General features: G+C 49.3%; 2 protein-coding genes across 3 annotated transcripts in view; one reads left to right on the top strand and one right to left on the bottom strand.

Annotated features, from left to right (window-relative positions):
* Positions 1-7,214, top strand: part of RRBP1 (ribosome binding protein 1) — a 28,678-nt gene extending 21,464 nt beyond the window's left edge. The window contains exons 17-24 of one of the 2 annotated variants that reach the window (XM_054062498.1): positions 1,352-1,423; positions 1,610-1,705; positions 2,270-2,353; positions 3,608-3,700; positions 4,541-4,624; positions 5,068-5,166; positions 6,089-6,232; positions 6,811-7,214. In XM_054062498.1, the coding sequence (XP_053918473.1) occupies positions 1,352-1,423; positions 1,610-1,705; positions 2,270-2,353; positions 3,608-3,700; positions 4,541-4,624; positions 5,068-5,166; positions 6,089-6,232; positions 6,811-6,849 (711 nt within the window). In that variant the 3' untranslated portion in view covers positions 6,850-7,214. The remainder of the gene's footprint in view (positions 1-1,351; positions 1,424-1,609; positions 1,706-2,269; positions 2,354-3,607; positions 3,701-4,540; positions 4,625-5,067; positions 5,167-6,088; positions 6,233-6,810) is intronic. The other variant, XM_054062499.1, reaches the window with a different exon arrangement.
* A 6,058-nt stretch (positions 7,215-13,272) lies between these two features.
* On the bottom strand, positions 13,273-25,617 carry DSTN (destrin, actin depolymerizing factor). Its single transcript, XM_054063415.1, has 4 exons — positions 25,458-25,617; positions 16,278-16,585; positions 15,978-16,054; positions 13,273-14,710 (listed from the first exon to the last, which is right to left on the bottom strand). The coding sequence occupies exons 1-4, from the start codon at positions 25,458-25,460 to the stop codon at positions 14,601-14,603; spliced, it is 498 nt and encodes a 165-aa protein (XP_053919390.1). The 5' UTR covers positions 25,461-25,617; the 3' UTR covers positions 13,273-14,600.
* Positions 25,618-26,492: the final 875 nt, after the last annotated feature.

A 26,492-nucleotide genomic window follows, 5' to 3' on the forward strand; every position in this document is an offset into this window, starting at 1 on the left:
CCAAATCTACCCTTCCTGTCACCAAACCAGCAGACAAGAAGCCTACCTCACGTAGGAGCTAAGCCTCTTCCTCCTGGATCCTACTTCCCTGCTTGCTGTGTGCCTCCACCGTGCTGGTGAAGCTGAAGGAATGCTTACAGCTGCCCAGTTTGGACTTGGTAGTTGGGAAGCCACATCACTGCTTCAGTAATTAGGCTCTGATGCTTGGGAATCGGTCTGAGCCCTCCTGGTGGAAGCTGGTTTGATGGGAGGACAGCATATGCAGGGCTCTTGGACTCCCATTTTCAGAACTTGGCTTGCTCTCAAAACCTGGGTTGACCTTGACGTTCGTTGAGCCTTCAGAAAAGAGCTGAGGTCCAAGCCACGTACTGCACATAGTTTTGGGTCCAGCTGTCTGTGTAGCTCTGGGTACCACTCTTCCTAGTTGAAAAGCCGCCCAGCAGCTGCCAGAGAGCTGTTGTCGCCTAGGAATTCAGTGAGGAGAGTGTTTCATGAGGTCTCGTGACTTAGCTGGAGTTTAGGAGAACTTGGCTGTCTGTGCCTTTTCTGCAAAGCAGGCTTAAGTTATCTCCTCCCTCTTCAACACAGAACTGGCATGAAGCTGACTTTCCATGGTCTGGCTGCTCCCCATCCATCACATAGGTTTTGGAAGGTAACTGAGGCTGCAGAGAGGAGCTGGGGGAGCTCTTGTACAAGAGATCTTTGATTTCTCAGCTGGTCGCTGGCTCCTGCAGCGCTGGCACTGGTGTAGGATTGTGAGGGGATGACGTGGCTGCTGGTGGTGTGCTGGCAGCAGGGTGTGCGTGATGGGATGAACGTCTGGTGGTTAGGGCAGGTCCCGGAGCAGTCCTGCCTCTCTGTGGAGAAGACGTGAATTCCTCCTTTCCAAACAATTCAGCAACCATACAGTCCTCTTCAAAAGTCAGTCCAGGTTTAAATACAAACCCCATGCTTTTCCTGAGATCTTGGCTTCTCTTAATAGCAAAGCCCACAACACCTCATTGGAAAGTCTGCCTTGCTGCTTCCAAACCAAAGGCGCTTTCAGTAGGAAACTTGCACCGAGGCTGGTGCCAGTTTCTCGGGTGTTGAGAGCTGCCTGCAGCCAGCTGAAGTCCTGCAGGCAAAAGCTGTTACCTTGCTTCACGATTTACAGCCTGGGTGTGTTGGACTTGTCCTTCCTGGGAAGAGGAGACTGTGAAGCTCTTGCTTTGTTGTTGGGTCTCTCCCACACTTGGGTATAGGATGACATGGGAGAGGTGGGAGTGAAACACTGGCCAGTTTTTGGTTTAACAAAAGATGCTCAATGTCCATGTGAGGCGCTGTCACTGACCTTTGATCCTTTCCGGCTTAGTCGCAACTCCAACTGAAATCCCTTGAAGACATGGTGGAGAAGTTGAAAGCAAATCTGCAGAGCACAGATCAGGTAAGGTTTTCAGGTATGGGAGAAGTTCCTTGCGCAGGTGGCAGATGGAGGCATGCTGCGCTTGGGCTGAGTCACGACCCATCTCATGGCTTGCCTTGGGGAAGACAGTCTTGAACCATGGCGTGTTTGGGATGTGGTGGACCTCAAACAATCAATCCCTTCCTGCTTTCCTCTCTTTTAATCCAGTTAAAGGAATACACCTCTCTTCTGGAAACACAACTGGAAAATCACTTGCAGACAGCCAGCTCTGAACGCCAAAACTACACAAAAGAAGTTGGAGTCGTAAGTGTGGCAGCCATTACCTTCTTAAATGCTTCTCTCTTCTAAGCCTGATTCACCACCCATCTGCCATCTGGGGATTTGGTAGGGATCCACAGCTTTACAAAGCATGAAAAACCAGATTATAGAGTCATAGAATTGTTTGGTTGGAAAAGACCTTTGAGATCATCAAGTCCAACCATACCTCTTCTCTACTAAACCATATCCCTGAGCACTGATGGAGGTGTTTGCTCCAGTCTGGGTTGTAGACACCTAAAGTCAGGAGATCCATTTCTGAAGGTGATGGGACAGCGAGATATGTGTGGAGATGCTGTCCACTGCTCCTCAGTGGCCTGTGAGATTGCTGTGGCTCAGGTGAGACAGAGTTGTCTCACAGCCATGCCTCTCTCTGTCTCTCTCTGTCTCTGTCTCTCTCTCTGAGCAGGTTTCAGCAAGCAGGTTAGCAAGTGATCCCACCATGGCTTCTTTGAGAAGATGTTGCAACATGAAAGTGCTTCCTTGGGCCAAAGGGCTCCAAAACCAAGTGCATAAATGGACTTTTCTTTTCTTTCTGTTTCTCCTGGACAGTTGAGGCAGCTCTTATCAGAGTCTCAGCAGCAGCTGGAGGCAGCAAAGACGGAAACACAGAAGCAGAGCAAGGAGCTGGCCCTGGTAAGGGGGGACCCCTTGAGCTGCCCTACCCTTTGTTGCTCTGCCTGTGGTTTGCAAATCCAGCTGTGGGGCGGGCATCCTCCCTGTGAGTTCGGAGAGGGAAGAAAGGCACGGCCAGTGCATGGGAAAACTCCTTGCTGTTTGGCACCAGACTGATCCAGAGGGGAAGGTTGAGACCCAGGAGGAGATTTTTATTGCCTGTCTTTCCTACCTTCTTGGGAGTGGAAAGGAAGGGAGAGCAGCAAGGTTTACACAAGCTGATATGTAGCAGAAAAACCCAGCTACCCCACCACTGGACACTGGTTACCCCAATACCACCCTGGGGTAGAGGCTTGGGTGCCTTAAGCATCCACCCCTCTAACTCTGGACCAGAGGACTGAGGCTATGCAGCCCATGTGTAGGGGCCACCTGGGGACCTGAAGGATGGCGCTGGGTTTCTGCAGGTAAGTCAGGGTAGGACAGATATAGGGCCAGGAGAGCTCACAGACCTGCCAAAACCATGAGGGCTTTTGTTTTTAAATCCATACTTTGATTGTGAGAGTCTCAGGAGATAGATTTTAAAATCCTCAGCAGTACCATTGGCTTGCAGAGCTGCTCAGAGCAAAGCGAGTCAGGAGTACAGTTTCCCTTGGGTGCTGTGATGCTTCCCAGCCTTGCAGCCACTACCATCCAGGTTGCTCAGCAAGCCAATGGCACAGTCCCTTACAGTTAAGGGAATGTGGCACGGGGTTATCGTTAGACTTGATCGCATTAGATGAGCAGGAGGTTGTAAGCGTGTAACGCATTTGTGTTCATCCAGCGACCTTCCCTTTCTTCTGACCAAGGTGCACATTGTTAGCTTGGAGGTAGACGGCGAGGGGGGTTTAATTGGGACAGGGCAGTGTTCAAGTTGCTGCCTCTCTACCCATCCCAGCTGTTATGGCAAAATGAGACCTATCACCCTGCCTCAATGGCTTTATTTAACACCTCAAATATGTTAGTGACACTCAGCAGCTGCTTTAAGCCAAGGTGCCAAGTGATCAGAGGGGGGCGGATGAGTCATGAGTGTGTGCTCCACACCCCCAGGAGCTGTCACGCCTCACACTGGCCAGGTTAGATATCACCATCCTGCCTCTAGCAGAAATGGAGGTGACTGTCCAAATGTTTCAGCTCATGTGTAAGGAAAAAAACTGTCAAACTTTGTCTTTCTGCGTCTTTTAATGGCTGTAGTGTGGGCATGTGTAACTGAGCCAGGCTTGCTGGTCCTCGTTCCAGGTCAGGCAGCAGTTGAGGGAGATGAAGAGCCATGTGCAGGATGGAGAAGTAGTGGGGTTACAAGCTGACCCAAACAAGCCTGCGCCCCTCGAGGTTAGGGTGGTGAGACTGCTGCCCGCGGAGGCACCAACTCTTAACCCTGTCCAGTGTCCTGTCTCACCATCTCTAACTGCATGGAGAACCACACATGGCTTTGCTCAGGGCTGTCGCAGCTGTGTCGTCTCCTGTCCTGTGTGCTGGGGGAAGCCAGTCCCTTCAACCATGTGCCCTATTCCCGCTGGGAACATGTCACCAGTGAGGTTGTTGCTCTTGGGAGCCCTCCATCATGGCATCAGGCTGGCAGGATTTTGGGTCAGATGGGATATTACAAGCCCTTGGGCCAACATTGCCATGCAATGATGTGCTGTTGGGTTTGGGGCTTGGGTCTCCTCGGAGGAAGGGGACACCCCAGCAGAGCTGCGCCCTTCCCACCCGGTGGGGATTAGCGTTACAGAGGCTCCGTAGATCTACCAGAGCCGGGCTGAGGGTATTAGCAGTGGGTATTCCCTTTCAGGCTAATGTCTCTTGCTGGTGGCAGTGCTGCCATGAGCTGGGCTCTGTCTCTCCCTTTTAATCCTGTTAGGTGTGGAGCCTTCTTCCACGCACAGGACCCTGCCAGGCACGCTCTCTGCTATGAGGGGCCCCTCACAGCTGGCGCTGCCTGAGGAGCGGGCAACATTTGGCAGCACAAAGCCAAGCCCCGTTCTCACCACCATCATCCTCTCAGTTTTTGTCCAGAGAGAGGATGCCAGCATTTATTGCCCTTTGGTGCTCTGGGAAAGCCTCAGTTTTCATTTCTTCTGCCTAGCCCAGCTTTCTTGGTGACACTAGTTCATCACTTGGGTCTTTTTTCTAATTGTATTTCTGGGCGTTTTTCTCCTTTTCTGAACACAGTTGAAAACCCAGCTGGAGCAGAATGAAACACTGGTGGAGAAGGAGCAAGTGCTGCGGCAAAAGCTGGCACTGGAGCTGGAGGAGGTTGGTGCGGGCAAGGAGAATTTGCACAGCCTTTATGGGCTTTTGGCTGCTAATGAGGCCCAAGAATTAATTTGAAGAACTAATTTGAAGGTTTTTCCCCATCCCTGTCTGCATCTCAGACCCCTCAAACATTTGGAGGACATCTTACAGCAGCTGTGCTAAAGCCATGTGGTGTTGCTGGCCCCTTGAATTATGCCTTTCACAGTCTCTCTGGGTTTTTTCGAGCTCTTTCTCTTGAGGAGTAATGGCTTTAGCTGGGTTTCATGCTGCTTCTGGTGAGAAATTCCACCTTCCTGGTGGAAGCTGCATCAGCAGAAGCAATGCGTGACGTTTAGTGTCCAACAGTGGCTGTATAACCTGACTGCCAAAGGCAGACCCACCAGCGACCAGGGGTTGCGCCACTGTTAGGTTGTGTGCTTATTGAGTCTCTCTCTCTCTTCCAGGCCCAGAGCTCAGCACGCAGTTTGCAAGAAGAGCTGGAAAAACTAAGATTGGCTGAGAATACAGCAGCTTCAGACACAGAGGAGGCCCAGCATCTCAAGGTGATTTGGCTGCCCTGTTCTTTTGTCCTTGGTGTGCAGCCATGATAACAAAAGCCCATGTCTGAGCAGGACTAAGGACATGGATCTATTAGAGTGAGTCCAGAGGAGGCCACAAAGATGATCCTAGAGCTGGAGCACCTCCCATATGAGCACAGGCTGAGAGAATTGGGGTTTTTCAGCCTGAAGAAGAGAAGGCTCTGGGGAGACCTTATAACAGCCTTCCAGTACAGGGGACAGATGAAAAGCTGGAGAGGGGCTCATTATCAGGGAGTGCAGGGATAGGACAAGAGGGAACAGTTGCAAGCTGAAAGAGAGGAGATTTAGATGAGATTTTAGGAAGAAATGTTTTCCTGTGAGGGTGGTGACACACTGGCGCAGGTTGCCCAGAGAAGTCCACCCTATCCCTGGAGGGTGTTCAAGGCCAGGTTGGATGAGGCTTTGAGCAACCTAATCCAGTGGAAGGTGTCCCTGCCTATGGCAGGGGAGTTGGAACTGGGTGTTCTTTATGGTCCCTTTCAACCCAAACCATTCTATAACTGATTCTATGATTTATTGTTCTGGAATCATGCGGCAAGGTAAATGGTTTCTGCAGGTAGCTCCCTGCCTGGGACTGACTGCAAGTCGCAGCCACTTCTTCTGTGCTCGTCATGATAAGCGCGATGCTCTAAGCAAATGCTCTCACAGGCTGGGAAAAGGTTCTGCTCCCATGAGGTTGTCTAAACCCGTGGCATCTCCAGGGAGCCAGAGTGAGCTGTAGCTGGTGTGGTGATGCTTGGTCCCTCTGACAAGGAGGGAGCCAGGTGCTTCTCTGGCTTGTGGCCACTGAGGTGGCTCTGTGCAGAGCTGAGGTGTTTTGGAGGGCGACGGTCTCTAGATGGCAAAGGGAGGCTCAGGCAGATGCCTTGTTTTGATTCCCATGCAGGAAAGACTTGAAAAAGAAAAAAGATTAACAAAGGACCTGGGCCAGGCAGCAACCAAACTACAGGAGCTACTGAAGGTTACCCAGGACCAACTGGCCAAAGAGAGAGAAACGGTTAAGAAGTTGAAAGAACAGCTTCATGAAACGGTACTTGTGGCCACAGCCATCCTTCCCCTTGGCACTGGCTGCTGGGAAGCGTATGGCGATTGGTGATTTAAAACCAGAGGCAAGATGCTGCCAGAAACCATCTGGGGTGGCTTTTGGGGAACCTTGGTTTCACGCTAGGTGATGGTCATGGTTCTCTCTGCCCAGAAGGCAGGACCCAGTCCCTCAAGGACTCCACGGCTTCCCTGTTCCAGTCTGTCCCAGCAGTGTGTTCCAGTGCTTCATCACTCTATCAGTAAAGAAATTTTTCCTAACATCCAATCAAAATCTCCCCTGGCACAGCTTGAGGGCATTTCCTCTGGTCCCATCACTTGTTAATTGGGAGAAGAGACCAGCATCTACCTTACAACAACCTCCTTTCAGGGAGCTGTGGAGAGCACTGAGGTCTCCCCTCAGCCTCCTCTTCTCCAAGCCAAACAATCCCAGTTCCCTCAGCTGTTCCTCATAGGTCTTGTTCTCCAGACCCTTCCCCAGCCTCGTTGCCCTCCTTCAAATGCTTTGATGCTTGATCTGCCATAAGAGACCCAGCTGAGTAACCCACTTCTGTTTTCCTTCTCCAGGGGGAAGAGGACAGTTCGAAGGAAGGGACTTCCGTTTGATGAGTCTGTGACTTAGACCTTACTGCTCAACTTACCAAAATGCCTTACACATTCCTAAAAATACAAATATATGCTGAATTTACTGTAGATAAAAGATATAAGCCATTAGTGACCCAAACCCTAGTTTTGAAACTTTAAATACAAAAAGACCCAAAAAACCTCAACCAGGAGATGTAGGTTTGTAAGAAAAAAAATCTTCATACTGTTTTGTACAACTGTTTGTTCTCTAAGGAGCCGCTCCAGCCATGTCAGGGTAAGCTCTGGGGTGTCACCCTCCTGTCATGGTAGAACCCACGAATGTGTGAAAAGGGAAGGCAGTGTTTGTACATCGACCAGTGCAATTCTTATTATATATTTTTTTTCCTTTTTTTGGTTTTTTTTTGAGTGAGAGAAGTGTGAAAGTAAGACCCAACCATGGAAGGAAGCCTCTCTCTGATGGGTGGCTCTTGGCACGTATCCTTTTGTGTTTTTCTGGGTGTTGATGCAATTAAAAAGATGTAGTGAAAAGATCTTGGCCTTGATTGAGTTTTTTGTTTGCTTTGGGGGTGTTTAGGTGGTTTTTTCTTTAAATTTGTAGATATTTAAGGTCATTGAAGGAGACATTGAGCTCTGGATCATGTCCAGAGAAGGGCAATGGAGCTGGTGAAGGGGCTGGAGCACCGGGATTGTGAGGAGTGGCTGAGGCACCTGGGATTGTTTATCCTAGAGGAGGCTGAGGGGAGACCTCATTGCCCTTTACAGCTCCCTGAAAGAGGTTGTAGTGAGGTGGGTGCAGGTCTCTTCTCCCAAGTAACAAGTGATAGGATGAAAGGAAATGACCTCAAGTTGCACCTGGGAAGGTTTAGATTGGGTATTAGGAAAAATGTCTCTACTGAAAGAGTAGTGAAGCATTGGCACAGGCTGCCCAGGGAAGTGGTGGAGTCTCCATCCCTGGAGGTGTTCAAGTGCGTGAAAATGTGGCACTTTGGGACACGGTTTAGTAGGCAGGGTGGTGTTGGGCCGACGGTTGGACTGGATGATCTTGGAAAAAGTTGTAAAAGACCTCTATGATTTTATGATCTTGCTTTAGCCAGGAGCAGATCCTTTAGCATCCTCTTTGCTCACTGTGCTACAAAAACCATCCCCTCTATTTTTTTTTCATAGAATCACAGACTAGTTTGGGCTGGAAGGGACCTTAAGGCTCATCCAGTTCCAAATGCTGCTGCGATGGGCAGAGACACCTTCCACTGGATCAGGTTGCTCAAAGCCTCATCCAACCTGGCCTTGAACACCTGCAAGGGTGGGGCTTTCACTCTTTTTCTCAAACATAAGGAAAGGAGAGAAACTCTTCCTTCCAGCTGGTGGTGCACCCCAAGCACCCCATGCGCTGTGGCAGGGAGGACACAATGACAGCTGGGGCAGGGTGTTGTGGTGGGGTTCGCTGCTCCCGTGCTGCAGGGCCCCACTGAGCATGGGGACAGGGATTGGGCACAGTGGGGTGAGCCATGCCAGCCCCACAGGGATCATCCTTTCTGCTGGCTGCAACTTCAGTGCTCCTCTGTAATTTTGTCCCTGTGGGTGCTGTGTAGTAGTGGTCCTTAGTCCCTGCCAGGCATTTCAGCCCTCTGCCCTCCCTTTCTTGTGGCTTTCCATTTTAATTTTTTTAACCTTTTCCCCTCCCTCTTTGTTTTGTTTTGTTTTTTTTAACCTTTCTCTTTTTTTTTTTTTTTTTCCCCCAAGCTGGTTTCTTAGGAAATGGCAGAGGCCACATGACGGCTTGGTGCCTGTCTCCCCACAATAAAGCTGCTGAGCCTGGTGCTGACATCAGCAGGATTTGAGAGAGGGGAGGAAGAGGCTCCTGAAATGCTTGGTCTCTCTGGGGTGTGCGAAGAGCCATGGCCAGGAAGGGGGGTGAGGGAATGCCTCCACTTTGTTCCTGAGGAAGGCAGTGTGTGTTCAACTTCTTTATTAGACAACAGAGACTCCACATGGGCGGGACTGTGTGGACATGTGTCCTGTCCCACACCAGCACTGTGGTTTTGGGGTGGTGATGGAGAAGGGATGTGCAAATCACAGTTGGGTGGGTGGGTGGGTGGGACGGATGTGTGGGCCATCTTTGCCCAGGGCAGTGGTGGAGTCACTGTCCCTTGGAGGTGTTCAAAAAGCATGAAGACGTGGCAATCTGGGACACAGTTTAGTAAGCATGGTGGTGTTGGGCTGGATGATCTTAGAGGTCTTTTCCAGCCTTAATGATTCTATGATCTTTCACTAGGCAGGAAAAGAGGGTCCTTCTGAATTCTGGCTCAGGTAACAGCAACCTAGGAGGCCCCCACCTCTACCTCTATCCTTGTCCAAGGTCCATCTATCTGGAGCTTTGCTGACTGAGGTCACAGAAGCGGGGGCACACATCTGTGCTGAGCCTGTTAATGGTCTTTGCAGAAATGGGCTGCATGCCTTCAGGTAGGTCGTGTGGAGCCAAAAGGAAGATGCGCCACCCTGCCAGTGACTCTCTCCCCAGATTCGGTGGGTGGCTTGGTGACGCCCCTCCATTGCTCATTGCCTGCAGTGACTCATGGAATGGAGCTTAGGCCCCTGGTCGGAGGGCTGTGACTCCAGGTGGGGTGGTGGCCCCAGGCCCTTGCACAGCAGCTGAGACACTCCCCTCCCTCATTACAAGCCCTGCTGCTGCCAACCCGTCCCAGTGCTATGAGGGCTGTTGCATGTGGATAGGCAGCAGATCCTGCAAGTGCTCTGCCTCTAGCTGGTCCGTCTCTCCATGATGAGACAACAAAATCCAGCAGACCTTTGACTGGCAACTGTGATCAACCTTCAGCTTCTCTTCCTGGACTTCGTGGTGCATGGGGAGGACCTCATGAACCAAGGACTGATGGTGACGTCTGTGCTGTCTGCATTGCCTCTTGCCACAAAGCAGCATGCCTGATCTGTCACCTTTGAAGATTCCCCCATTGGACAGGCTTGAGAGGTGGGCCTGTGTGATCCTCATGAAGTTCAACAAGGCCAAGTGCAAGGTCCTGTACCTGTGTTGGGGCAAGCCCAAGCAAAATTACAGACTGGGCAGAGGCTGAATTGAAAGCAGCCCTGAAGAGAAGGACTTAAGAGGTGTTGGTGGATGAGAAGTTCAACATGAGCCAGCAATGTGTGCTTGCAGCCCAAAAAGCTAACTGTATCCTGGGCTGGATCCAAGGAAATGGGACCAGCAGCGTGGGGGAGAGGATTCTGCCCCTCTGCTCTGCTCTTGTGAGACCTCACCTAGAGCCCTGTGTTCAGTTCTGGAGTCCTCAGCACGGGAAGGACATGGATCCATTAGAGCGAGTCCAGGCGAGGCCACAAAGATGATCTGAGGGCTGGAGCACCTTCCACACAAGGACAGGCTGAGAGAGCCTGGAGAAGGCCTGGGGGGAGAACTTATAGCAGCTTCCTAGTACTGGAAGGGCCTACAGAAAAGCTGGGAAGGGGCTCTTTATCAGGGAGTGCAGGGACAGAATGAGGTGGAATGGTTTTAAGCTGAAAGAAGGGAGATTCAGATGAGATCTTAGAAAGAAATGTTTTCCCATGAGGGTGGTGAGGCGCTGGCACAGGTTGCCCAGAGAAGTTGTGGCTGCCCCACCCCTGGAGGTGTTCAAGGCTAGGTTGGATGAGGCTTTGAGCAACCTGATGTAGTGGAAGGTGTCCCTGCCCATGGTAGGGGGTTGGAACTGGATAGGCTTTAAGATCCCTTTCAAACCAAACCATTCTATAATTCTATTTTACCAGGGCTGCAAACAAACCCCACCCAACCCACAGGCTGGAGTGAGCACATCCGGGTGGTCATCACACCCAGAGAGCCATTGGCAGGAAGTGCACTAGAGCAGCAACCACTGTGATGTTCCGTTTTTCAGCTTTCTGCTTTTGCAAGATTTCCGTTATTGGGAGTTCTTGCGCAAAGCAGAGCAGATAACACACAAGCAGCAACAGTCCCTAAAACAGCCAATGCAAGGAGGGTGGCTGGCAACCCCAGTGCATTATGGGGCAAGTAGGCTCTGACGAGGCTCCAAAAGCCCCACAGGAGCAGATCTGGTGTCCTTCCAGGACATATCGTGGAGCTGTCCATTTTAGGAAGAGGAGCTTATCATGTTAAGCAAAGCTGAAAACCCTACATCTCTTTTGAAAAAGACATTTAGCTTAATTTTTCAATACCTGCAGTGGTACTGTTGGGATTTTCCCTTCCCTTGGTGGAAGGGGGAGGACATCCTGAGGGGGTAGGAGAAACCCAAGCCTTGCCCACCAGCATGCAGGGATGAGGACCAGCCAGCCCCTGCTCTCCCAAGAGCCAGCAGGATTTCCCTGTGTGCCTGCCTGCTGTGGGCTTTGCTGAGGATTATCTCCTTCCCTCCAAACAAGCCACACTGTTGGCTTGTTCCTTGTCAGCCTGAGATTCAGGGCAGGTATGATCGGCAGCCAGGCGCCAGGGTGCTGCAGGCAGGTACTTTGATAAAGATCAAGCCCAGCTGGAGTGATTTTGGATGGGAATGCTGGATCCTTCTGCTGAACTCCATGGCTGGAGCTACCTTCCAGCCTGGGCATTTTAGCTTATCAAGCTGTAGCTTGGACATTCAAGTTCACCTTTGTTGGAGCAGCTAAATTGCATTTACACCATCTGCTGCTCACACTCAGGCCTGAATTACCAGTCTCAATCTCCCATTCCCATCTTTTTCCAGGGTAATGGATAAAAATGGCTTTTGCCTGCAAATGGACTTGAAAAGGGCTGCAGTCCAGCTGAACTTGTATGGCTCTAAGCTGTACCCATCACCTGAACCCTTTCACCTTTTTCTTTTTCATGTAGTCCTATTGGAAAGTAATTCCTCTCCTCAGGAACCGGCCAAGCTACAGGAACCATTTCTCATGTTACCTCTTCCTGCCTGCCTTGCCTTTTCAGGTCTGGGTGAGTTAGGAAAAAAGTTAACTGAAAGGATTTGAAACAGTCAGAAGAGGAAGCATCTTCCTATGCTTTTCAACCCCTTCAACCACAGGACAACCTTGGTAGGTGGTGACGTCTGGCCCACTAACTCCATGGCATAGACAACCCTGAAGTCTTATAGCTCTGAAGGCTAGGAATTACTGCCTGGAGTACTCTGCCAGTATAAAACCTAGGGAATTGCTGCAAGGGTCGTAAAAGCAGCCAAAGCCTCTTAGAACAGCTTAAGCTGCGAGACCACACCAATGTCCAGAGTGCCACCTCAGACCTCTCATCCCTTGAAGTTCTGGGACTAAGGCACTTCGTACCCCAGTCCCTGATCTGAGGGCTTTCACATTGTGGGAAATGGTCTCCTACCTTCCAAGTCTGACATCCTTTCAGCTTTGCAGAGTCTCCTGCTCCATCTTCTAACCAACAAAGGCAATCGCAGGTAGACGTCTACCATGGTGTCACCTGCACCTGGGCAAGATATCTCTTAGAAAATGCCTGCAGTCGGGAGGCACTTGTTATCAGCTGGATTTTGGCTGGGAGTTCCCTTTGTTTGCCAGGCACCACCACTCCCACTGTTGTCACTCCAGTTTCCTTATCTCAACCTGGACTTTGGACAGAGACCAGTACTGCAGACATCCAGGCAAGGAGGAGCTGTTTATGGGGATGATTACCCACTTGGGCGAGCTCTGAGCTGATTAAAACACAGGTCCAAGGCACCAGCAGAAACCAGGCTGGTTTGCTTTTCCCAAAATCTGAAAGCTTCGCTCCAGTGGGTCTCTTGGAAAACCTTGTGCTCCCAACCCTGTGACCCATGCGGGTGCCAAGTTAGAGCAAGCAGTCAATGCCTGCCTTTAATTAAAGGTTTTAACTACGCAGTGTGGCCAGAGAGGGCACATGCTGTGTTAGGTAATGGACCATTATTTCCCTGGCTCCGGAGATAAACCAGTGCAGCACACAGCTCTGCCAGAGCTGCAGGGACAGAACAGCTTTCTGTCCCTGCACATCTGGCAAGAGCTGGTGGAGGAAGGGCCACTCTGTGACTGCCTAGGCTTCCTCAGAGAAAGCTCCCTCAGTTCTGACAGGGAAAGCGACAAACTGACACACTGGGCTTCTGCTCAGACTGCAAATATGATGTTTCCCAAGAAGCTCCCCAACCCATGGAACCCATTGGGTCCGATGCCTAAAATGAAGAGACCGGGTTCAGTTATGGAGGTAGAGCCTGCAGCGGCCTGCATAGCACATGTGGGTGCAGGGCCAAGGAGGGCACCACATGGCCAACAGATGAACCTACTTTCCCCCCCAAACTCCCTCTGCCTCTACCAGCTCCTCCTTCAAGCCTGTTCCCCCCATCCTTTTTCACCCATGGGCAGTGGAAGGTGTACCAGCACCTTGAGTGCCCAGCACCAGCCAGCAGCGCCAGCCCGGCTGCAGAGGGCTAATCCAGAGGCTGGAGAGGAATCAGTCACTGACCCAGGGGAAGGAAACCCCATTTATTTAGGCTCTTTGAATTTGGCACACACAGAACAGATCACAGTAACGCACTGGAGGCTAAGGGTTTTGTTTTTTCTTTTTCTTTTTCTCTACAGACATACAGGAAAACTCTATGCAACTCCCATGTACACATTACACAAAGGAAACAGCTTTAATCAACCACTGGTGAAACATGGAAGCTTTTAAGATCTCTGTAGCTGGCACAGGAATGTTCTCTACCCCCCATACAAAAGGCATTTCAGGTCAAACTTTCTAGTAGGTGATATTTCCATGCATTTCTACAGAATTAAAGAAGCTAACAGACAAAAAGCCCAGATCAAGCCATATTAGTCTGGCCGATTGGTTCTACTAAGTTAAATCAAGAGTAATTACGGACAAATGGACCAAGTGACCAAAGTCTAGAGCTGAGAATACCACGTTTTAAGACATGGTTACTTCTCACTGTTCTGCCCATAACTGGAGAGCTCCAATACAAGAATCTGCTTTTGTAAAAGCCTCAGAAGCATCCGATCCACTAGTGAGTGTGTAGTACAGAAACTAAGGCAGTTCTAAATGAAAATATATCAACAGAAAAGCAATTTGTATAGAATCACTTGGTCTGGAAGAGAACTCAAGACACTTCATAACAGGAAAATTGAACCTACAGAACAAGTGAACCTTTAAATATTATTACTGCACCGTGAGTTTATAAGAGAGTGGATTAGGACTAATTCTCCAGAAAAATTGTGTTTGCTCTCTATTTAACTTCATAATTAGCCTTTATTAGTACTGCTCTGTAACTGCAAGCACTAAGAATTTAACCCAGTTTCGGTGCCAACTGGTTGCTTGTAGCCTAACTTTAACTACAGGTTTTGAAGTTCCGTATTAAACAGTTACAGGGGTAAAGTTTTTGAGTTTTTACAGGGGTAAAGTTTTTCAGTTTGGCAATGTGGCCAGTAGCCTCAAAACAACTGAATTTTACATGTTACAACAATTTAGAAAAGCAAGAACAAGAACCAGATTGTTCTCACTTCCCCACCTTTCACCCCAGGATACACTGCTGCATTGGACCCAAATTTTTTGGAGACCTTTAGTGTTAATCCATGAGGGACAGAATTGGGCTGGACAACCAATGCAAATATTAATACACCAAGATAAATCCTTAGATTTGATTTATTTAGGGTCATTTGTACATACAAGCTACATCTCCAAAATCTACTTTATTCTACAAGACAGCTTCCCTACAGTTAGTGAAACCCTTGCCTAGAGTAGTTGCTTTACATAACTGATATATTAAAACATGGAATGCTTGTAGAGTTGTGGCACTGTATGACATCTACACGGGACTTCCTTCAAAAGCTACGACTAGGGAGCCTCCTAGTTTCTCAGCAATGCAAGCTCGGTTGAGGTCCTCTGGCCCATTTGCTTGGCATTCATGCTTTATGCCTAAAAAAAGAGGCAAAACACTCAATAATGCAGTTATTTTAACATGCTAGTAAATCAATTAAAATAACATACTTGGTAGTAGCGTTAGAAGAAGCAATCTGGTCACTCACACAGATAAATTCTGCCATAGCTTAGGAATCCAGATGGTTTTCCCCTATCTGTCATGGGAGACATCCGGCTACACACCAAATATCAGTGTAAAAGGATCAGGGAGGAAGCTTTCACTAGATCAATGCTCAGATTGTCAGCCTTTTCACTGCAGGCTCTCTTAAGAGCGAACCTCTCACTCCTAGTGCCACCTTGGATATGGCAGGTAAGGGAGCGACATGGAAGCACACTAAGACAGCTGACTCAGCTCTGGAGAGGTGAGTGAAAGAATCAGAGTGAGAACCTGAGATCAGAAACCAGAAAGGCTTTGCTAAAGTATCAACAGTGGTTTCTTTTTCGGAGGGCAGTGAGCCTGACCCAAGCCTGTCTTATGTGGAGAAAAGCAGATTTTCTTCAGGATTTCTTTTTCCAACTTCCAAAAGTGCAGCACAAAAAACTCCCTCTGGGTGGTTCCACTCCACTGGTGAGTTGTCCTGTGGAGGCTGGCACTGCTGCACAATGATTCTGTCACTCTTGCACAGGGCAACATTTTGGCCCACGCAGAACTGAAGGGAAAGCTGCAGCGTTACCTGGCTCTGAGCCATTGGAATGACTGACTTAGCATGAAATTTCTGAATGCTGCAGCAAGGTGTTTACTCCCTGATTAATGGCTCCTGACAGGCTGAACAGAACTTTTGCTTCTCCAACGAGTGTGTAGAGAGTAGCAGTGTAATCACAACTGCATTTCTAAATCAAGTGAATTGTTAATTACTACTAAAGGACAGTATGTTTATGAGACTGTTCATTTCAGCAGACACAGAGCTGAAAGTCCTCTGCCACAGAGGCAGCTCTGCACAAAATCCAGCTCTGTGTTATAACCTAATGGTTTCTAGCCTGTATGGTGCAGATGTGCTGCTCTGTACAGTACGGCTATGGTGTTGCATACTGCAAAGCCTGCTGTCATCCTAGCACAGTCCCAGGGCCTCTCAAATTCAGTCAGTGTCAGTTTTAGCCAGAGCTTACTTTAGCTCTGTCACAGGGTATTTCACTGGTGAAGTTCTCATCTCTCACTTGTATCTCAAAAAAACCCAACCTCTAAAACCAATCAGCCAACAGTTAAGCCTTGCTGTGTAATCACTCCAGGGGCACGGCACAGCTAGGTGTTAGCTCTATAACGTACCTTGAAACTTCTTTTTGATTGCATCCTTGGAGCTCGCATAGATCATCTTACTTTTGAGAGGTGCTTGTTCTGGGGCCCTAGTGGAACACACCAAAAAAAAAAAAAAAAAAAAAGAGTGCAATTAGTGACATTTATTATCCAGCATAGACGGAAGCAGTATCCAACCAATTATGAACAAGTGGAATCTCTCCTGGCTCTCCTCTGCCATCTTGCCAGTCTGGGCAACACAAATGCTCAGAGACCTCACCCACAGCGCTTGGACTGCATGTTAGGAATGAGTGAGTTGGGAAGATGGCTTACCACAAGAAAAACATCAGCTCTTCTTTTTTGGATTCCTTGGTCTCAAAGCTTGCATCATACAAGGCATAACGGCAATCCTTCTCGGGAAGCATCTGCACAAAGTGCTTGAAAGGGTCGGTAACCGTCACACCAACATCTCCCACCAGAATCTCTTTGCCTTCTTCCACGATAATGCACTTTTTGTCTGGACTGAGGCAGAAGATGACAGCCTTCTTCCTCTTCTTAATTTCCTCAGGTGTAGAGCACTTCCGCACTTTCATGTCATAGAAGATACGGCATACCTCATCGGCAACTTGTACTCCAGATGCCTGCAAAGACAAAACCAAATACCTTTAGGGCTACCATGACAAATTTTCACAACTGCATTACTATACTGCCTTAAACCCTAGGCTAGATGACAACCAGTACTGGGAATAGTCACCAGTGGCCTGAGAGTCTCATCAGAAAAGGCTGCAGGCCCTCTTTTTCCAGGCCTAGTAAAGAATCTGGAGTCTCAATGCTGCCCGCAGCCAGCAGACAAACCAAAAGTATTCCGAAGAAGGCACAACCCTACTTGATACTGGAACATTGTTTTGGGGTAGTTTTACACACACGTCCACCTCCTGTCCTCTGAGATTCAGTTGCAGTAAATCCTTTGGCATTACTGCAGCTTAATTTTGTGCCCCATTTCAGGTTGGCTGGACAATTTAAGTCCATGAGGATCTTCATTTCAAAGTTTCCCAGCCATTTCTAGCATGCCTGCAAGCAACTTTAGGGACAGAGGTAAAACACAGCCAAATTCCATGGTTGTAACATGGATTTGGTTTAGAGATCAAGAGAGCTGTAGTGGGGTACTGGGACTGTAGTGGTACAATTTTTAGCTGAACAAACAACTTTCAGAAGCTGTTTTGAATTCAGTGTTTTAAAGGGAGAACATGGAAGTCTAACAGATACAGTGTCTACTTCCCAGCAGTTCCTCTGCCAGTTTTTAAAGCCTGCTGCCTGCCTTTTCAACTCTTCATTTTCCCCGCCTTGAAGTCTGATGGGAAATTTAGTTCCTCAGTGACATCCCCCCTGTGCCAGCTCTAACAGGAGGTGTGGATGCAGCGTTACCCATCCTTTGTTAAAGGCAGCTGCACAGAATAAAGAGGACAAGACCTAACAAGAGCAATGAGAGCCTGAACTGCATTTTCAGTCTGCTGCTTTTTTGGAAATGAGATGAGAAGAAAAAGGAGGTGGCAGAGTAGAAGCATTTGTATCTGAGTTTTGTTCTCAGAGTGCAGCAAGGCTGGAGAGCTTAAAAGCAGCTGTGCAACAGCAAATATTGGAAGCTATCCTTGGCCAGTAGACATCCTGGAAGGACATTCCTGAACCAAAGCCTGCTCAACACTCATCTATCTGTTCAAAACACAGAATACAGCGTAAACTGTGAGACTCCTTTCTAAATCTGCTTCTTCCTTCAATAGGTTTTTGGTCTTAAAAATTCAAATGACATTACCCTCAGGTTCAGCAATTCACATCTCGGAAGGGAAATCGCCCTCCTCCCTCTGTGTAAACTACCACACGCCACTGTTAGAAGCACAGTCAGCAGTACTGAACAGTCAGGTAAAGCATCAGTTGAGACAGACCAACTGAAAAAGACTAAAGGTTGCTCTCCATTTTGTTTTCCCTTAAGCTCAGACCCAAAACATGTGCTTGATGGATTCATTTTGGGGAGGACATCGCACCCTGTAAGAGTGGAAACGTTCTAAAGAAACAGCACAGTTCAGCTGCCACCCCAGGGAGATCAGTGGTGAGGAGGGAACTGCTCCAGTGCTAGCTTTCAAACAGGCTGTTCTGGAGAGATGTTTACTGACTGAACAACCCCTTAATGCGTGGCTTTTTTGAAGCCCTGACTAATGCCTACCCCAGAGGACCTCAGATAAGCCCAGATTCTCCTTTTCATATCAACATCTCTCCTTCTGTAACTTCTAATGGCTGCCATAGCTTTGCCAACCCAGTGAGGAGAGGCAGCACTGCTGGCAGAACCTATTTCCACAGAGTCTGGCATCCACACCTCCCAGGTGCTGGTCACACAAACCCAAGGCAATCTCATGCAGCAGTGAATATGAGACAGTGCATGGAAAACAGTGCTCTTTAGGGGTTCACTTTAGGGTACCTCCCTCAAGAAGGGAGTATTGGGGCAATCTATCCAGAATCTCTGCACTTGCCTTGGGAGAGGAGAATAGGGAGTAACTGATTGTGCTTCAACTGCCTGGCAGGGAGTCACCCTTCTACATATCTCCAACAAGGCAAGGAATGTAAGTGGAGAAAGCCTATTCTAGGATAAATTTGAGCAAAAGTGCAAACATGGACTCAAAGTGACTCATTCCTGTGTCACCTCCTCCATGCAGAGAGACTACACTTCGTCAGAGTGAGGCTGAACTAATGAAGAATAAAGGTCTTTCTCCTCCCATCCCTTTGGCTGGTACAGGCAAGAGCTCTCTGGGAAGACTCTAAATAACACAAGGTTGCCCTAAGAAGGCAAACAGTACAGCCTCTATACCTATTGCATCGGTCACTAAGAACAAATCCACAGTAAACTCAACACAACCTGGTTTTATCCTGAGATTTGTCTAACTAATGGCACCTCAGTAGCTGACAACAGGTGTTAAGACTCAGATTTCGGTCATGAAAAACACAAGATTCTAAGCAGAAAATGCTTAGAAAGTCTGAACTAGCATGGGAATGAATCTCAGAACTGTGGTTCACATTACGTAGCTCTACTTTTGTCAATTCTTGATCTTTGCTCTCAGACCACAACTAATTCCCCTGCACCAATTCCTGTTGCGAAGAATCTAACTTTCAAAGAAGAGGTTAATGCTCAGCAGAGAGCCAGAAGCAGCAGCAGAGCTGCAGGTATATGCAAACTTGCCAGCCAGGAACATACGTTTGTCCTACTGCACAGCCAGAAACATGTCTCCAAGGCAGGAGACAAGTTGTTTCCTTATAAAGAAACTGAGTACTGCTGGCAAGTCAGTTCAGATTCCAAAAATGTTGAGAGTATTTAGTCTGGAAACTCAAAATTGACTGTTAAACTGCAGCTGATAACTGAGGCTGACCAGAAGCTTAAGGGACAACAGTTAAGAATTGGATTTTTCTAGATGCGCAAGGCAAAACGCTGTTAGTAGCCAGCCAGGCCTGCTCCTTTCCACAGCTGCTATACAACCCCTAGATTCGTCACACAGGCTGACATGAGCAGCCATTACGTTGCTAGGGACAATGAAGATTTGTTCCATCTGAGGAAACCCTATAGCTGTGTCACAGCATGGGTTGACATGAACCCATAAACTCCTGGTGCAACTGTTCCCCCAAAAGACGATCTCCTTTTGGAACTGCATGACTCAGTGTTCAACCCTGGGCCAAGACCAGCCACAACTGGCTTCAAAAGCATCCTTAAAAAGAAAAAATTAACCCAAGTCCTGGGCAGCTTTTGTTGTAGGGTGTTTGCAACCATTCTCTGTAGAGCAGCAACAGAATGACTTAAGAGCACTGGAAAAGGAGAAATGCCACACTCATAAATACGTGCCCTCAACAGACTGCATCTCTGCTGATCTGTCCAGAAGAATAGCTGGGGAGAAGCCTCCACCCTGCCAGTAATGACAGAATAAACATTTTATTTGTTAGCCTGGATTTTCTCTCTTTGGCCCAAATATCGCTTTGCTCAGAGGATTGAATACAGCACATTATGATTTTCTGTGTTCTGGCTTGAACGCTGCAGGGCTACAACAGCCTGCCTGGTTCTGGTCTTTTTTCAGAAAGCAGTTTCCCAGCTCTGTAAGGGTGAGCAGTACATGGTAGGTGACACAACCTAGTGACATTTTGTGACAGTGGACAAAAGCAACATAGGCAACACCAGCTTAAAACCGTTCTCAGGACACAACTGCAGAAAAAAGTCTATATTCAAGTAGCCAATCTGCTTCTATGCGTTGAGGACATGAACCACAGGGACTGTTAACCCAGCTGAAACAAGGCAGCAGCGATTAGGCAGGCCACCTAATTACTGCAACTGATGCCAGTACAGCATATTCTGGGAGACATTCAGGCAAGAATGGACAAAGTAACTTTCTCTGAGGCAATAAGCAAAAATGAATTCTCCTCCAGTACTTCCATGCTAACACTGCAAAGGCAGCATGCCTTGTGGCCCATACATTATGCTGGAGCACTTGCACCAGTATCCCCATTGTATTTCCATATAGGCTGCTGTAGGCACATGAGGTAATGGTTGCATTAAATGCCTCGTCAGCGTGCGCTGCAGTAACACAGCAGCTCTTATTCCCTACACAAAGCCATCCTTCCTGCCCTAAGTGCAAAGCACTGCAGAAGTCTCACAAGAGCAGAATGCTGTCCCTACAAAGGGCAACGCAAAGAGAGAGGCTTCTGTCTAGCAGGCTTCCAACTGCAGGAGCCATCCCTGGCTGCCTCTGCTAAGGGTTTCCAACATTTGGCTTCCATCAGCAAGTCCTCTACAACTGAAATTTAATCTAAACAGGGGAAGACAGAAGAATAATCCAAAGCTTTCTCAAGAAAATCACCATATACAGTAAGCCATTTCAGGAGTGAGACAGATGACAGACACCTGATAAACCGGATTTGTAGCAAGCCTGCATGGAAATGCAACTTCGACACACAGAAATTTGCCTTTTCTTTTGTTAGGAAGCACTGTGAACTCAAGTATTTTTGTTGCATGTTTAAAATACTTTACTTAAGAGAAGTCTTTGTTCCCTCTTCAACTGAAAGACAGTCAAGAAGACTTTAAATTACTGACTTGGATTGCCTCGAGAGAAGTTTGAAGGACTAAATTTGGTTTTAAGTATTGGCATTTTTTACAGTGTGAGTTTTCTTTCCCATGATTAGAACTGAACAGGCCCCCACAGCGGTGCCTGTGCACATGTTATCTACAGAGATGATGTCTCAACAACAAGTTCTTGCCTTGTTTTGCTTGGGAACCCGCGCACACACATTGTATACACCAACAGGGACTACCCACAGCTACTCAATTGGAAACTTTGCTTCTTGGAAAAGCATCACGAATTTTTCACCAAGAACTTACTAAAGTATGCCTGGTTTAACTGCAAAGGCTGTGCTCCCATGTTTGCTAGCTACATTCCTGCCACACATATGGTTCAGTTTCTTCAGCGAACACCTTGTTTACCCTATGCCTGGCTACTATCCCTTCTAGCCACCTTCAAACCCCTGCGGCTGCCAGAACTGCCTGGGTAACCACGTGGCTTTTCCATCTGACTCACTAATGTGTCACACTACATCTCTGTGACAAATATTTCTTTGGTTAAACCTATGAACACCCAACTGTTCTGGGACACTGGCCTCCGCAAAGCTGTCCCTTACACTGGCAGGCAACACCCTGGGACATCCTCAGCACCAAGACCTGGAATGGAAAGTAGAGCCATGTTAGTAGTGAGAGAACTTAGCAAGAAGGGAGTTACACAGCCTGCCTGCAGCTACCAGAATGGGAGAACATTTTGCCACACTAGGGTCCTAAAAAGGTGATAGCCTGACCGAAAATATCGGTGGTTAAAAGTCGATCTCAAATACCACTTTGCTTTTCATATGTTATTTAAACACTCAAAAAACTCATCTAACACTGCTACCCCTACTTTACTGGACAAGAAAGGAGGGGATGCATAGTTTAACTTCACCCTGAAGAACAGCACCACTGTGACCTCCCAAATCCCAAGAGGCCCATGTCCTTTGCCACTTACAGCCAGCCAGCCAGCCACGTCTGTTTATGCCAGGCAGTCTATGCATCTGAAAGTTCTAAGCTTCAATTCAGATCTGAAGCATGATAGGAAGCATAACTGCCTTTTTACTGCTGTTGTGCAAGAGGCCATTATTTGCACACCATAAACCAGCAAGAAACGCAGAGATATTTCCATATCACTTGTAAGCAGACTTGCTTGCTTGAATGAGGTTTTTTATTTTGCATTATTTGGCCTCTTTAGCGGAGGGGAACCAAAACTCCCTTCAGGAGTTTTTTTCCCTGTCATAAGAAAGGTTATAGACTAGATGAGGAGGGATGAGTAAGAAAGCAATGAGATAAAAAAAGGGCAGAAAAAAGCCTCCCCTGAATTCCTGGAGGTCATTACCTCAGTTTTCAGCAAACTAGGAAATCACCTCCTCCGAGCCACCACAAAGTTCACTCCTGATGTAATTATCAAGGTAGATAGAACAAGCAATGCCCACAAAAGGCAATCCCTGCAACACCGCTGAAAGACAGGAACCATGGTAGCCAGTAGCAGGGCAGAAGTTTTGAGTAGTACCCATTCCTGTGTCAAAATGCATGTTTTTAAGGCAACATGTATAAGAGAGCAGGCAACAGAACTCTCGCAGGAAAGCAAAGCTTCCTAGAAAGACATTCGGCACAGAAATCAGCTATGATGAGCCGAAGTGTGTTTAAGAATTTTCTGGTGGCCCTCCAGGCATCTATGGCAACCCTTAAAAAGAGGCTTTGAGGGCCTGCTTTGGGCATCCCAGATACTCATTACTGAAGGTATCCTTCTGGGGCACTACTGTGAATACTGAATAGTCAGGCGAGCAAAAAGCTCTGAACAGCCTTACATGCGAGTTCTGGCTGTCTGCAGGCTCTCCCGCATGAGATCACTTAGGGCAGCCCTTACTCCCAGCAGGAGCCTCTTGATAGCGATACTCTGACAAGGCGAGCAGGAACATGCCAGACACCCACGCTACCAATTGTCATGAGGCTGTCATCTTGTATATGAGGCATATGTACCTTGTAATTACACAGATTTGGGAATAGCATCGACTAACAAGCAAGAAAAATAATTTGCACGGTCCTCCAAAGACCATGGACTCATTTAATCCAGCAGCAAAGAAACTGAACCTTGTGGCGAGACACAAAAGCAGAAAATCCAATGCTCTTTAGATACCAAACGATGCCCTCCTGCTGGCATTCCTCTCCGTTGCCAGAAGGCCCACGCTTTTTGCCCAAAAGCAAGTTCATTCCCAGCAACTGGAAAGCATCTCAAAAAAAGCCAACCCAGTCCCTTTTCCCAAAAGGAGATCACTATGAGAAATACTAGTTATGACTGACTGGGGAATTCTCTGGTTCCGGAGCAAGACGAAGCCTGACACACTGAGTAGTCATTCTAAACTAGGTTTGCATACTGCAGAGGTGGTAGCTAGCTTGTTCAGACAAGCCTATTTTAAACAAGAGCTGCAAGTCTCGCCAGACTTTGAGCAGCTTCATCTGCAACTCTCATTAGCTCTGTTCCATGCTGCAGACAAGGCAGAGATGCTTCAACAAGGGTGTTACAGGAAGCAGGGAGAGGAGCACCACATCCTGTCTGCCAGGTCTATACAGAACAGAAGTTTATTTACTAGATGCTCAAAAAACTCATGGTAAATACCATGGGATGGCCTCAATATGTAAGTCCTCTATTAAAGGCAAATGCATCAAAACACAGAAATGTTGCTGGGTGAGCGTTTGCGCATGACTCAAGCAAAAGAGAACTGGACGATCTTTAAGGTCCCTTCCAGCCCAAACCATTCTACAAAACGAGAGGCTGAGGAACTCTTGACCAGGGAATTCAGGAATAGGTTAAGAGGGAATAGTTTTAAGCTGAAAGAGGGCATAGTTAGGTGAGATCTTAGGAAGAAATATTTTCCTGTGAGGTGGAGAGGTACTCGCATAGGTTTCCCAGAGAAGTTGTGGCTGCCCCATCCCTGGAGGTGTTCAAGGCCAGGTTGGATGAGGCTTTGATCAACTTGATGGAGTGGAAGGTGTCCCTGCCCACGGTAGGGGTTGGAACTGGATGGGCTTTAAGGTCCCTTCCGACCTACATCATTCTATGATTCCATGAAAACCATCAGTTAAAACTGTCAGAGCAAGTGAATTTGTCAGTCTCAGTAGACAGTGTTAAATAGGGATGCAAACTTTTAGCATAGGCAAAGCAAGAAAAGATGAACCCTTATGAAGCATAACAGCTGTTTGGACTGTTTTGCCTCATTTATGAAAGGGGTTCCCTGGCATTTTTTTGTAAAGCAAGAGAAAATGGCCAAATGGGTGTGTATGTTTAATATATTTCTATATTTCCCGTTTCTAGCATTATCTCAGCTATAACTTAGATTATGAGCAACATGATGGAGTGGGAGGTGTCCTCGCCCATGGCACGGGGGTTGGAAACGGATAGGCTTTAAGGTCTCTTCCAACTCAAACCATTCCATGATTCCAGAACACTTCCAGCACTATCTTCCCCAGGTAGAGAGAAAAACGAAACTCTCTCAAGCCCTTGCAACAAATACTTTAAGATTTTAGCTTCTCTGAACGGTTGTTGCAAAAAAATGTGGTCGTTGTCAGCTTCCTCGCTGGTTTTGCGTTCCTGCTTTTGTCTGCGGCTGGGGCTGCTGGCTGCGGCCCGAGGACGGCAGAAGGCCGGGTTCTTGCCTCAGCCGCCCCGCTCGGCCGAAGAGGAGCCGCCGCCGCCGTTTTCTAGGCCAGGCCCGACCCACCCCCCACCCCCCTTCGCTTCCCTCTCGTCTTTGGGGAAGATGGCTCCCGCCCGGCGGGGCGGATGCGGCTGAGGCCGCGCTTCCTTCCGAGCCCCCCGGCCCCTCGTGGTGGGCTCAGTCCCGCTCTCCTTGCCCGTTCCGCCCGGATGCTGCCCACGCGTGGCGGGGATGAGGCCTTCCCCCGACCCTGCCAAGGCCGCGCCCTGCGGCACGGGGCTGGGCGGCACCATCCCCAACCCACCCCCTACCCCCCCCCCCCGCTCTTCCCGCCGCGCTCCTCATCCCCCCTTCCTCGGATAAATGGGCTCGCCCGCCCCTTGCGCCCGCGCACGGCGCGGGAAGTACCATCTGCTCATCGAGGGGGGATACAGGAGAGAGGACAGTTCCATCGCCTCGGCGGGGGGGGAGGGGGGGAAGAGCAACCTTCCGCCGTCTCATGGCGGGATGGGGGGGTGGGGGAAGAGAAGAGAACGGATCCGCCGCCACAAGTTCAAAGGCGAACGGGAAGGAGCAGGTGGAGGGAAGGAGAAAGAGAACCGATGGAACGAGAAGGAAAGAGGGGCGCGACGCGGCCGGCGGTACCGCCCGCCCGCCCCCCCCGCTTTCCCCAGGGATGAAGGAGTGGTAGGAGAGAGGGGGTAAGAGGGAAAGGATGGAGCCCGGCTGCCTCACCATGGCGGCGGCGTGCGGCTCCCGTCGGGTGCTGGGCGCGGCGCGGGCTCCGGCAGCGGGAAGGGAAGCGGCGAGGGCGCGAGCCGGGCGGAAACGCTGCCAACGTCACGGCCCGGTAGAAGGAAGCGGTTGCTATGGTGGGAGCTCCCTCCCCTCCTCTCCAGCCCCGCCCTGTCCCGCGCGCATGCGCGCACCCGCGGAGGGGGGGCACGACACCCACGCAGCCCGGCCCGAGCGCTGTCCAATCACGGGGCGCACCGGCGGGTGATTGACAGACGACTGACCAATGAGAGCGGGTTCTCTGCGAAGGGGCGGGGCTACCTGCCCCGAGGTGCGGCGGGGCGGGAAAGTGCTGGGGGGGCAGGGAGAGGAGTGCGGGTGTTGGGAGGGGACGACAAAAAGAGGGGTGGGAAGTGGGTTCAGGGACGACTGAGGCGGTGGTGAGGGGCAGGGGAGCAGCAGTTGGGGGGGATTTGGAAGGGAGGTGCTGTGGGGCCTTCACCGCCCTGAGGGGGGGGGCATGACAGAGGAATAGGGGTGCTGGGATGTGGAGGCAGAGGTGAGAGGGCAGGGGTTATCAGGACCCTGAGGTGATGAGGTGGGTGCAGAAAGAGGCCTGGTGGTGCTAGAAGGGAAGTTAAAGGATGCTGAGGTGGTGGTGAGGGGCAGAGGGGCAGCAGTTGGGGGGAGAAGGGCTGTGGGGTCTTCACTGCCCTGAGGAGGGGAGAAGGAGGGTGGGTTAAAGGGGGCAGAGGCAGTGGTGATGGGGCAGGGGGGCACTCGGGGCCCTGAGGCGAGGAGGAAGGTGCAGAAAGAGGTCTTGAGGCTGCTGGGAGGGGGTTTAAGGGGGACTGAGGCGGTGGTGAGGGGCAGGAGTTAAGGGGTGGGGGGGCAGCTGTGGGGCCATCACGGCCCTGAGGGGAGGAAGAAGCGTAGGGGCAAAGGAAGTCTTGGGGTTGCTGGGAGGAAGGCTAAAGGGGGCTGGGGCAGCCCCAGAGGACAGGGGGGCAGCAATTGCCTGGCTGTGGTGTGGTA

This window comes from Cuculus canorus, chromosome 3 (assembly GCF_017976375.1).
Source record: "Cuculus canorus isolate bCucCan1 chromosome 3, bCucCan1.pri, whole genome shotgun sequence".
Taxonomy (NCBI): domain Eukaryota; kingdom Metazoa; phylum Chordata; class Aves; order Cuculiformes; family Cuculidae; genus Cuculus; species Cuculus canorus.

Coding starts and splice junctions, on each gene's coding strand:
- DSTN (XM_054063415.1), bottom strand. Junction 16,055..16,277: donor GAGCTGATGTTTTTCTTGTG/GTAAGCCATCTT, acceptor GTGTTCCACTAG/GGCCCCAGAACAAGCACCTC. Junction 14,711..15,977: donor AATCAAAAAGAAGTTTCAAG/GTACGTTATAGA, acceptor CTCTTTTTTTAG/GCATAAAGCATGAATGCCAA.